General features: G+C 50.6%; 2 protein-coding genes across 2 annotated transcripts; both read left to right on the top strand.

Annotated features, from left to right (window-relative positions):
- Window positions 1-809: 809 nt before the first annotated feature.
- On the top strand, window positions 810-2,829 carry Aspvir_010021 (NupC/NupG family nucleoside CNT transporter; the record flags this gene model as incomplete). The annotated part of the gene is made up of 3 exons (XM_043273158.1): window positions 810-1,144; window positions 1,233-2,481; window positions 2,551-2,829. The coding sequence occupies 3 exons, from the start codon at window positions 810-812 to the stop codon at window positions 2,827-2,829; spliced, it is 1,863 nt and encodes a 620-aa protein (XP_043129093.1).
- Window positions 2,830-3,755: 926 nt separating this feature from the next.
- Window positions 3,756-10,394, top strand: atg2 (putative autophagy regulatory protein Atg2; the record flags this gene model as incomplete). The annotated part of the gene is made up of 4 exons (XM_043273159.1): window positions 3,756-3,917; window positions 4,021-9,333; window positions 9,391-10,320; window positions 10,377-10,394. 4 exons carry the CDS (start codon window positions 3,756-3,758, stop codon window positions 10,392-10,394), a joined length of 6,423 nt encoding a protein of 2,140 aa, XP_043129094.1.
- Between the last annotated feature and the right edge of the window lie 1,869 nt (window positions 10,395-12,263).

Below are 12,263 nucleotides of genomic sequence, written 5' to 3' on the forward strand. Positions count from 1 at the left end.
ACACGACCGATGCACCGCGTGAGGACGGAGCGGAGAAAAAAAGCGCGGGACACGGCTACACTCGCATCGGCCGCCAATCTCCTTGCAGAATCTCCTCCAGACTTCGGCCCACGTCCTTTTTTAGTGCTGTAACACCGGAACCTCTTATCGACCGTCGAGGGCATCGCTGGGTCGCCATTCGCTACACCGCTGAAAAGTGAAAAATATTATCGGGGCAAAAAGATAAGTAACCAACGCCTCGACCTTGGCCTCATGCACGGCTATACTTGGTTCCTTGCCACGAAAGAGGAACAACTGTAGCCCGTCCAGTCCACCAACACTAGAGAGAATTTTCTTTCCAGTTCTCTCACCTGTTTTATCATGATCCTTGTCGGCGGCGAGCACTAAGATATTCCATCTTTCCTGCTCAAGGGCGTCTCCAACCCCAGGACGGATCAACGAATCAATCGGATTGCTGGGGTGGCTAAATTCACACTTTGCTGGAATATGCAACTTGTGTAATCTCCCCGCATCCAGCTGTCTGATAAGAGAGAACCCGAGTCGATCAATTGGAATCTAGGCGCAACGCTCGTCTTCTGTTGGCTTCAAAAGAGAGTTTGTCTCCTCTCTTGGTTTCTCCCCTCTTCATCTTATCCGACGGCTATCCCCAACCCCATCCGAAGTTAAATTGACTTGGTTGCCGCCAAATTCTCCTTACTCCATCCTTTTCAGAGGTTCGCGTCTTTTTCTTCGGAGGAGAAGTATTCGACACCCTGAAAGATTGTCGCATTCTTGGAATTAGTGATTGTGCGATAGGAACGGGCCCACAAATGGCGGACGACAAGGCTATGGAGGTGAATGAGGCATCTCCCCACGAGACAATGCGACATGCAGATCCTGCGCTGGATCCCGCAAATCAACATCACCACGGTCATCCCCACCATTCGGGACTGGCCGAGAAGGGCGCAGATGATGATGTGATCTATGCCAAAGATGTCAAAGGCATGGTGCAGGACCCGACTGTGGAGGACAAGCACGCTCATAGCCAGAGTTCGAAAGATCTCGAGGAAGCAGGTGAAAGCTATCCATCGCGGCCCTTCTATCGCCGCTACCACAAGTACTTCAAGCATGTCGTCTACGCTGTCGTGTGGCTTTTGTTCACCGGGTGAGTTGTCTTCCCTTTCGACTGCACCGCATCTTCTGGCAGTCCTGTTTGATCGAAATCGAAACTCATCCGTTGTCGTCCCTCTTAGATGGTGGATTGCTGGTTTGATCCTCCATCGGCATGACTTGGGCTGGCTCATCCCGTTCCTGCTGTATCTGTGCATTACCTTGCGGCTTCTTACCCTCTACGTGCCCGTGACCATCGTGACCAGACCAACCTATTGGGTCTGGGACCATACCGCTCGGCCGTTCGTTCGCCTGATCCCCGAGAAATTGAGGATCCCCAGCGCGGCGCTCTTGACGATTGCGGTCATCCTCGTCGGCTCATTTGCGTCGGAAGAGACCGCCGATAACACCAGAGCCAACAGAGCTGTCAGTCTCTTCGGACTTGTCGTATTCGTCTTCGTCTTGTGGCTTTCGTCGAGAAACCGCAAGAAGATCGTCTGGCACACCGTCATTGTAGGAATGCTGGTGCAATTCATTGTTGCCCTCTTTGTCCTTCGTACTAAGGCGGGTTACGACATCTTCAACTTCATCTCAACGCTGGCCAGAGAGCTTTTGGGCTTTGCCGGCGACGGCGTTGATTTCTTGACGGCGCCTGGCTTCGCAAGCAGCCACACGTGGTTCTTGGTGAGCGTCATCCCGGCTATCATCTTCTTCGTATCTCTCGTGCAGCTCCTGTACTACTCTGGCGTCCTGCAGTGGGCTATTGGTAAATTTGCCGTCTTCTTCTTTTGGAGTATGCGGGTCTCTGGGGCCGAGGCCGTGGTGGCTGCTGCCTCACCCTTCATCGGACAAGGTGAATCGGCCATGCTTATCAAGCCGTTCGTGGCGCACCTTACCATGGCCGAAATCCACCAGGTGATGTGCTCCGGTTTCGCTACCATTGCAGGCTCCGTACTGGTCGCCTACATTGGAATGGGCGTTAACCCTCAAGCGCTGGTTTCCTCGTGTGTGATGAGTATCCCAGCTTCTCTGGCTGCATCCAAGCTGCGTTGGCCTGAGGAGGAAGAAACTCTGACGGCCGGTCGTGTCGTCGTGCCCGAGGACGAGGAACACAAGGCCGCAAATGCGCTTCACGCTTTCGCCAACGGTGCCTGGCTCGGCATCAAGATCGCGGGTACGATTGGGGCAACGCTCCTCTGCATCATCTCCTTCGTTGCCTTGATCAACGGCCTCTTGACCTGGTGGGGTCGTTACCTCAACATCAACGACCCTCCCTTGACCCTCGAGCTGATTCTTGGATACATCTGTTATCCCATTGCCTTCCTTCTCGGCGTCTCCCGCGACGGCGATCTGCTCAAAGTGGGCAAACTGATCGGTGTAAAGCTTGTCATGGTAAGATTATATCCTCTCACCTTCCACTCACCTTCTACAGGGTGGAGACACTAACTCAATCATCTTCAGAACGAATTCGTCGCCTATAGCGACCTTCAAACCGTGGCCGAGTATCAGGAACTCTCCACCCGCTCTCGGATCATAGTAACGTATGCTCTCTGTGGTTTCGCCAACATCGGCTCCCTGGGTAATCAGATCGGTGTGCTCAATCAACTCGCCCCCCAACGTGCGGGCGATGTGTCCCGTGTGGCAGTTAGTGCCATGATTACCGGCGCCCTGGCTACTTTTACCAGTGCGGCTATCGCGGGTCTGCTGATTACGGACGAGGGCAAGTACCTTAGTAATTGAGGATGGGATGCGTATCCTCGCTTATTGCCTGCAAATCATGGGAACTGTATTTTTATTATATTCATTTTGCAAATTTTCATGGGACGAGCTGTTAAATAAGCGTGTGGATTCAATCTCCTATATTCGGAATAAGTAATGCCATCATGGGCTCTGACGATCCAGATCCTTGTCACCAATTTCATTCAAGAGAGTCACTCAACGGGATGTTTCACCCTTTCACAAAGCTTGAGATAGGGCTTGAGCGCAATTCTTATACCCACGAGTCACCATGACCACGTGATCATGAAGAGGACAATGTCAGCAAAAGAAGACTTCAGTGATCTATGAGCCAGCTTAAGAGGTGATCTTAAAGAAAATAAATAAATAAATAAAACTTTGGGTGCTTAAGCAACTTTAATGCTTTTATTTCATCTCTGAGTCACAGCACAGGATGTCGGGGAGCTGATATGGGATAGCTTGGTGCTTGTCCCAAAAGGGTATAACATGCCATGTTCCCCAGGCATCAAATCCTTGGCGTGTCCGAGGAATAGAAGATGGGCAAGGGTCTTGGGGGGTACTCCGTAGACCCGACATCACTTGCCACTATTGTTAAGCGGCAAAATAGTCTGAGTACAGACAGTTTTTCGAAACCCTCACAAAGTTCATAATCTTTGTTTAGAAGCAAAGGGTTTAAGACAACTCAGTATCTCCAGGAACCATCGACAAACGCGCACGTTGTCAGTGTGATTTGGCTCCGCCTGACTATTGCGGTTGATCTCTATCTACTACCCCACGGAACGTCATCCAACCCTCCCGCGTCAACTCTTGCCTTTGCGGGATTCTCCATTTATAGAACCGACTTCAACACGATCATCATTTATTATGTCCCTGCCCCGATGACATTCGAAACTCCTAGATGAGCCGCTGGTTGGCTCCTTTCGCCCAAGATGGCTTACTTCTTGCCCTCATTCTTCCAGAAACGGTTGCTCAGATATGCCTTGTCTCGGCTCGAGCTTGTCGACACCGAAGCACTAGATTTAGATAGTCTGGGAATCCGATGGGGTCAACGAAGCACTGTCGAACTTCGGGATATAGGCCTGAAGCTTGAGGTGAGTTTATAACGTCGGCAGACGTCGCATACTACTAAACAACTCCACCCGCCATGAGCTCAGTGGACGATGTACAACTAACAACTCTGATAATCTTAAACAGAAACTAGCTACACTTCTTCAGCTCCCGGCCTCGAGTGAATTGCTGAGTGCTAAAGTCCAGTTTCTAAAGATCACCGTCCCTGCCGATATCTACAGTAGCGGCATCATCTGCGAAGCTAGCGGAATCGATGTGCATCTTCGACTACCATCAGAAGAATCTTTTCCCGCAGAAAAGGATGGAAATCAGAATAGTCGAAAGCTATCTCAAGTTGGTACCCATGACTCTAGTGGCGATCACATTCTTCCGACTCCGGCCGATCTTGCAGAGTCGTTCCTCGATGCCGAACCGAAAGAGGAAAAAGAGGAATTACAAGCTGCTATCACGTCTCGATCACAGGTGTTACACCGTACATCTGCGTCTATCAGCGACGACGAAGAGGAGCTTGGTCTAGGAAACGAAGGTGTATCGCTGCCCAGTTTTGTTGCTGCTTTTTTGAAGGGAGTCGCAGAGCGCCTGCAGGTCAGGGTCGACAATGTTTCAATACGAGTTGATATGGAAACGAAGCAGGAGGGGGTCGTCAAGAGAGAACCGGAGGGTAAACCTGATATCGTGACGGGACTTCTTACTGTGCGGGAGATCTGCGTTGGTGCCGTGAGCAGCACAACGTCCAGTGCTGAGGAAGAAAAGCATTCTCGTAATAGGAACCGGCCCATCGTTATTTCTGACATCAACATGGCTTTGGTATCTGAGCCGATAGTTTTCTCAAATTATTCCCGATTCGCACCGCCCGCTTCGCCGACTACACCCGTGCAGCCAAAGTCGAGCGAGCCTTCGAGCAGGATGCCGTCACCCTTGCCCGGGCACGCATCCGATGCGGACTCTGTCCTAGCTATGACGCGATCCACAATCTTGGAGCCGCCGCAGGAATCTTCGATTCAAGATATAGGAGAACCCGGTGTGGGTCGAATGGAAGGGTCCGCCTACACATACGACGGGCGGTTTTCTGATGCCGATACCGACGATGAGAATCGAAGTGACGGATACTTGGAAGACTCGCAGCAGTTCTTGGATGATGATAAATTATTAGACAACCCTGCATATCTTGACTCTGTCATCGACTCCCAGTTACACGACGATGATTTAGAACCACCAGAGGGCCTCGTACCTCAAGATGATCGATTTCCTCCCAGCAGTGACTCCCCGCGCCCTCAAACTCCTGAGATGCACATTGCCCGTGAGACTTCACCGTCAGACGTTGACTCGGAGCATGCAGCTCCCTTCTCACATTACGGTGATGGATCCTTCATAGACAGATCCCCGCACGACAGTAAGCCTTACCTCAAGACTGATCACGTTGTAACTCGGGATGTCTCACATGGTGCCTCCTCATTTTCAGGATCCTTATCCTCGAGAGAAAATTCAGACAGGCAAACAGCGCCTCCTTCTGAAGCTGGTAGCGTGGGCTCATCTGATTTTGCCAATGGCGGCGAACTTTCCGAGTCCAAGCTGTTCTCAAATGAAGAGGCTCAGAGTATGTACATGAGTGCTATCAGTCAAGGTTTGAGTAGAAGTTTCGTTCCAAATATACCAGGCGCTTGGGATCTGCCGGAGTCAACAGTTGTCCGAGATGTGCACGCAGGAACGCAGCCCACAGAGGCGGCAGGTGAGAAACAGGACGCGCAAGACGAAACATCGATATCTACACCAAAGCTCAGTGCTCAGGCAGCCTCGACGCTTACGGAGAAGCGATCATTTGGCGAACACAGTGAGTCCCCGTCTGAGGCACGGGGACCTGATTTGACACCGCTCTCACCTACGATGAGCAAGCTTTCAGATGTTGCGAAGCGGTTTCTCAGTATTGATCGAATATCGATATCGATTCCTGTTGATGAAGATAGCCATCATACGGATGAGACTGTCCGTTCAGCAGACGTAAAGTCAGCAAGTGACAGTCTGAAAGACTCAGCAGTGCATTCTGGTCATTCATCGGCCGAACCCGAATTGCTCTCTTCCACCGTGTATGCTTCCGCACGGCTTCGCAGCGATTCGATCAACTCAGCCACCTCATTCGAGGGCACCCTGCCCAGATCGCCGCCTCGTCAAGCGAACAAGGCGGACCACGATCTCATTTCGAAAACTCAACCGGGTGGAATTGCTGTCGAAATATCATCCGTAGATGTACGATTTGATAATGCAATTGGGTGGCTTGTTGTCAAGGCCGGCCAAAGGGTTCTTCATGCCTTTGGTGACGGCGGGGATGTCTCCAGTGGAAAACCTGCGCCAGAATCTGTGCAGACACGGCACAGTCTCGCCCTCACTCTCCATAACTTTTGCATCAAATACGTCGATCACGTTCCCGGTCAAACATATGCTCTCAACAACTATGACCCCCATTCCTCGTCACTTTTTGGCTTGCCCCATGAAGATATTATTCTACGAGCGACGGCATCAGGTCTAACGGCCCGCTACTTGGCTGATAAAAAGGTTACAAAGTTTGGCCTAGACGTCTCAAAGTTCGTACTCGGCTTCGCCTCGGATGACTTCATCTCATTCAGTGAAAGCTTGAAGATGCGGGAGTCCACGAGAGATGTCCTGTCACCTGTGAATGGTGATATCTCTCTTTCTCTGGCCAAGTCTTCCGACTCTGCAAGCCTCACCATTAGAACACTTCCTCTCCGGCTATATCTTAATGTTTTGCGCCTGGAGGAGGTCTTCGGGCGGGTTGGCGGCCTCAGTACTATCCTGGAGCTCGGAAATTCAATATCCTCTGTCTCAACTGGTAAAAACATGAAGACAGATTTTCCAAGACGGGCTCGTGGCGTGCATTTCGAAAGCTCACCGCCGCCTGAGAATAACCTTCAAGCCCATCCCCGACTCTCCCAACTCTCCTGGAAGGTGAACGCTCGAGTCGGCGGAATCGTCTTTGATGTTGCCGGTGAGACACATTATCTCAGGTTGAAAACGACAGCCGTCAAGGTTGTCAGCCGATTCGAGGGTATCGGCGTGCAGATTGACAAAGCCAAGTTGAGCGGCCCGTTACCTCTTGACGACTCAAGAGATGCGCCCGCAAAAATCAACCTGAGCAACATCCGCGTGGAGTATCTCTACTCCCCCAAGGAACCCGATCTGGACCGGCTACTGGCAATAATAACACCGTCGAAAGATAAGTATGACGAAGACGATGACATTATGTTAGACACGCTGTTCCGCCAGCGTAGGCAAGGCTCCGTTCTCCGTACTACACTCGCGGGTGCGAAGATCGTCGTCTCGCGCACCAGTGACCTCGAGTCACTTTCTCAACTTGGAGAGGAATTGGGCAGGTTAGCTACCGTCGCAAAGTATCTACCTGAAGATGATCGCCCGGGCATTCTCACCCTCACTCTCATTCGAGAGCTTGAATCTCAAGTCTACCTGGGTGGGCCCGTCGGAACTATCACGTCGTATCTCAGAAACGCTGAGGCTGCTTATATCAGCATGCCTTCTCTCATCGCTGCGCAGCTGGGGACGATAAAAGTCGTCCGAAACGGGAGTGAGGAGCTCATAGGTGAAGCACTACCGGCGAGCGGGAGCCAGGGTCAGAACCAGAGCCAACTTCCAATACTGATGGCTCGCTACATCGGGGATGAGATGGATCCGACCATTAAGATCAAATCTCACAATTTACGCGTAGAATACACCATACCGTCCATAGTTGCGTTCCTTGGGCTGAGTGGGGATCAGACGACAGGAGATGTCGCTGCTAATATGGCCAACTCTTTGGCCAATATTGCCGAATCGCAGCACTTACAGCGGAATGATTCTGAAGTCTCAATGGGATTAAGAGACCGGCAAGCGTCCGCGAAGCCAAGGAGGCTTGCATTTGCTCTACGGGATTGCGTCCTTGGGTTGAATCCTCGCGGTACAGCGGCGAAGGGACTGGTTGTGTTAACGAATGCTAAGTTTTCAGCGGCTATGTCCGACCATGGGTGTTCAGAAGCAATACTGGATCTCAAAAAGGCTTCCATCATGGTCATTGATGATGTCAAAAACATGGGTTTGGCGGAAAACCTTCACCATGGTAGATCAACAATTCCCCAGAGCGACCAAATTCAATCCTTCATCGATATGGGGTTTGTGCCAGTATCTTCCATATCGTCGGCAATGGCCACGGTCAAATTGATGCAGGTGGACGATGATGGGACGAAGTCGTTAGACGTGGAGCTCAAGGATGATTTATTGATACTCGAGACCTGTGCCGATTCGACGCAGACCCTCATCAGCATCATAAATGGATTGCAGCCGCCAACCCCGCCAAGTGTGGCCCTCAAGTATCGGACGGAAGTTTTGCCTATAGAAGATATGCTGGCTTCGTTTTCTGGGGACGCATTCACCATGGATTCACCACCTGAGCATGCAGAGATTCCAGAAGCTCCTACTATTGTTGAGCCCGAGGACGGAGACCCACGCATAGAAGACGAGCTTGAGTATGTGAGCGACTTTTATCCAATGAAGTCAGGGCCAGATAACCTGTCCCCCAATGAGAGCGCAATGCCATCGGAGTCGAATGATCTTTTGGACAGCTTCCATTCGCAGTACTATGTATCCTCCAGCGTCTCCGATCTCGAATTCAAGGATGACCATTTCGCCAAGCGTTCTGCTGTAGGAGGTACGGCTCATCGTTGGGATTCGACTCAGAACACATATGGTTTAACCAACGACTCAAAGATCCGTAAAAGTCCGCTGCGGATCAGAGTCAGGGATGCTCATATTATCTGGAATCTGTTTGATGGCTACGACTGGCAGCGAACCAGAGATACAATTTCTAAAGCTGTGAAGGACGTTGAGAAGAAAGCCACGGAGCGGCGCGCGCGAGCCGGTAATCGGACGTCACCAGGTTTCGAGGAAGAAGAGGAATCGGTGATCGGCGACTGTCTGTTCAACTCCATATATATTGGAATCCCTGCCAACAAGGATCCTCGAGAGCTTCGCAACGATATCAATCGCAACATTGACGATCTTGCCAGCGAGACAGGCAGCTATGCGACAACTACAACTGTCACTGGGGCTACGGCACGTCAAGGCCAGTCGCCTTCGTATAGAGGAAGGAGATTGAAATTGTCTAGGAGTAAATATCACAAGATGACGTTTGAGCTGAAAGGCATTTGCGCGGATTTCGTCGCCTTTCCCCCTGGCTCTGAGGAGACGCAGAGTTCGCTCGACGTTCGTGTGAACGACTTGGAGATCTTCGACCACGTTCCTACGTCGACATGGAAGAAGTTCGCGACGTATATGCATGAGGCAGGCGAGAGAGAAAGTGGGGCCAGTATGGTCCATTTGGAAATGTTGACTGTGCGGCCTGTTCCAGAGCTGGCAGCGTCCGAGCTTGTTCTCAAGGTCAGTACTTTCTTGCCCACGTTATGTATTTTGAACAGCTGTGTTGACATGTTACAGGCAACTCTTCTCCCCTTGAGACTGCACGTTGACCAGGATGCCCTTGACTTTATCTGTCGATTTTTTGAGTTCAGGGATGATTCTGCACCTGCACCGAGTTCAAAAGCCGACATTCCGTTCTTGCAACGAGTGGAAGTCAACGCTGTTCCTGTCAAACTTGACTTCAAGCCCAAGCGCGTAGACTACGCTGGGCTCAGATCAGGCCGGACAACTGAGTTCATGAACTTCTTCGTTCTTGATGGCGCGGATATGGTTATGCGGCATGTCATTATTTATGGGGTGTCCGGTTTTGATAAACTGGGTCAGACACTCAATGACATATGGATGCCAGACATCAAGAGAAATCAACTTCCGGGTGTTCTTGCTGGCCTGGCGCCCATCAGATCTCTAGTCAATGTGGGAGGCGGTGTTAGAGACCTGGTCGTGGTTCCTATGCGAGAGTATCGCAAGGACGGCCGGATCGTCCGAAGCATCCAGAAAGGAGCGCTCGCTTTTGCCAAGACCACGTCCAATGAACTCGTCAAGCTTGGTGCCAAGCTTGCCATTGGCACTCAAACGGTTTTGCAAGGAGCCGAGGAGCTGCTGACCACACCGACCGCGCCGACACTGGGCTCCGAAGAAGACATGAATGACGAAGAGGAGGCGAATAAGATTTCGCCCTATGCGGATCAACCGGTGGGTGTCGTACAAGGCCTCCGGGGTGCGTTCCGCGGCTTGGAAAGGGACTTGCTTCTCGCACGGGATGCCATCGTTGCTGTTCCTGGCGAAATCGTGGAGAGTGGTAGCGCGAAAGCTGCCGCTAGGGCTGTTTTTAAACGTGCTCCAACCGTTATCCTTCGACCTGCGATTGGAGTCTCCAAGGCCGTTGGGCAGACGCTCCTCGGGGCTGGAAACACGTTGGACCCGAGCAATCGCCGAAAGATAGAAGATGTAAGTGTCGTGGTGAACTATGTCTCTCAAGTATGCTTGCTGACTTTTCTGCTTAGAAATATAAACGCCATTAAGATTGTTGATCATGTTGAGCAGTTTGACCTTACTTTGCGCTATTTTGACCAAGATGATACCTTGTTTTCACTGCTCATATCTCAGGCGAGCCGTCCATGCCGTTATGCTATGATTGTTACTTTTTTTTCCTGCTCTATATCCCCGATTTCCAGACTGTTTCCCGGTACATATTGATTAGCTGACAGGCGGGCCTTCGAGATCAATGATGTCTACGATGATGAATGACTTGAGAAATGTTCACGACTCTGTTGAGATTCCCGTCAAAGCATAGATTGGTGTTGGGATTTTTGTCTACTAGCCTTGCATATGACGAACTCAAAGCAATTTGCTAATGTTCGAATGAACTTGAATGAGATTGCCTCATACTGTCCTAGCAACGAAGGAGGATAGGCTGTGTCGATGTGCGCGATTACTCTGGGCCCGTGTTTTAACCCGTAGATCCTTAGAAAAGACAACCAAAGCCCTTCTTTATTCGCCTTCAAAGTTACACAGACACAGCGATGCCAGAGTGTCAGTGTAGTTCGCTCGGCCCAAAGAATTCCTCTTCTGGGCCGTTCGACATGTGCCGCTGCCAGACCCTTTCAAGTTGCATGTCAGACAATAATATCGTCACCATAATCATCAGTGTCTTCCTATTGAAAAGTCTGTGGTAGGTCAGGGCCCGCAATAAAGACTACCGCAAGGGCAAGTGACAAATAGAATCCCCAGAAGCGGGTTTCGCCTCCAGATCCCTACCAGGAGGCTTAACTCAGTTCGTTCATGGGGTGTCGCAAGGCCAAACTGAAACAAAGATGGCTTGCAGTTCCTGGCATCGGCACTAGCAGAGAGACCAGTGATCGATCATCGTTGATCGAGGGTCAAGTGGATCATCATCGACACGACAGGGAAAATGAAAAATTTGATGGGTCATCTGGTGTGACGAGAGGGTGGTTGATTCTGCTTCGGCATTGGGGCCACGTTTCGGTGCCCAACCAGGAGGTGTGGAACTGTAAACCGTACCTTTAGTCTGTGATGGTTGTGATGGTCGTTCGTTTGAAGTTGTGACCTTCAGTGGATGACGGTTGATGGGGAGGATCGTAGATGACTGGTCATCGCTGTTTTGGGTGGGTTTGAGGCTGTCGATTGGACGCTGCCGATTTCGAGGATCAAGTTCGTTTTGGGTTGCATGTGCGCTAGCCTGTTCGACAGTTGATGCTCTCTAGGGTATATTCAGCCTGATGTGGTGCCGCTTTAGCTATTGCGAGTCTCTCTGGGTTGTGCGTGGATTGATCGAGTGCGTGCAGGAACTAGATACTGCTGATAATACGTCCAAGACTACACACCTGAGGCTAAACTACTATGGCCTTCGCCTTCAGGCAAATGAATGATAGGTTTCTTATGCCATAGTGCCGCTGTGTTCACTTATCTCAATCAAAGCATCTGCTATCACTGCAAGTCTCTTCTGTCAATGTCCACCTTCTTGATGACTTTCCGGCTTCTCTCTAAGTATTCACAAAATTGGGAGCTTACTCTCTCTCCAAAATGGAGGCTACAATCCCATAGCATGCTGGATCAAGCGACAACCAGGACAGTTTTGGATCTCAAAGCCAGTAAGTTCAATCCCCTAAGTCTGGCTGATAGGACATGGCACTAAGTACTAGGTAGTGTAGGAACGTCAATCAACTGCTTTGTGTCCGAAGACCAGTGACAAATAATGATCATATTTCTAAATGAATGTCACCCTATAGCACTATACCCAAAGACGCATTCCCTCAAATGGAGAGATGTTTCGGCCATGGGAGAATACAGCTCTCACGCATCAGCTTACTGTTATCATTCTTGCTGTGTTTCTGGCTAAGTACGGTAGTTGTGAATTGTTTTGACACCAA

This window comes from Aspergillus viridinutans, assembly GCF_018404265.1.
Source record: "Aspergillus viridinutans IFM 47045 DNA, scaffold_9, whole genome shotgun sequence".
Taxonomy (NCBI): domain Eukaryota; kingdom Fungi; phylum Ascomycota; class Eurotiomycetes; order Eurotiales; family Aspergillaceae; genus Aspergillus; species Aspergillus viridinutans.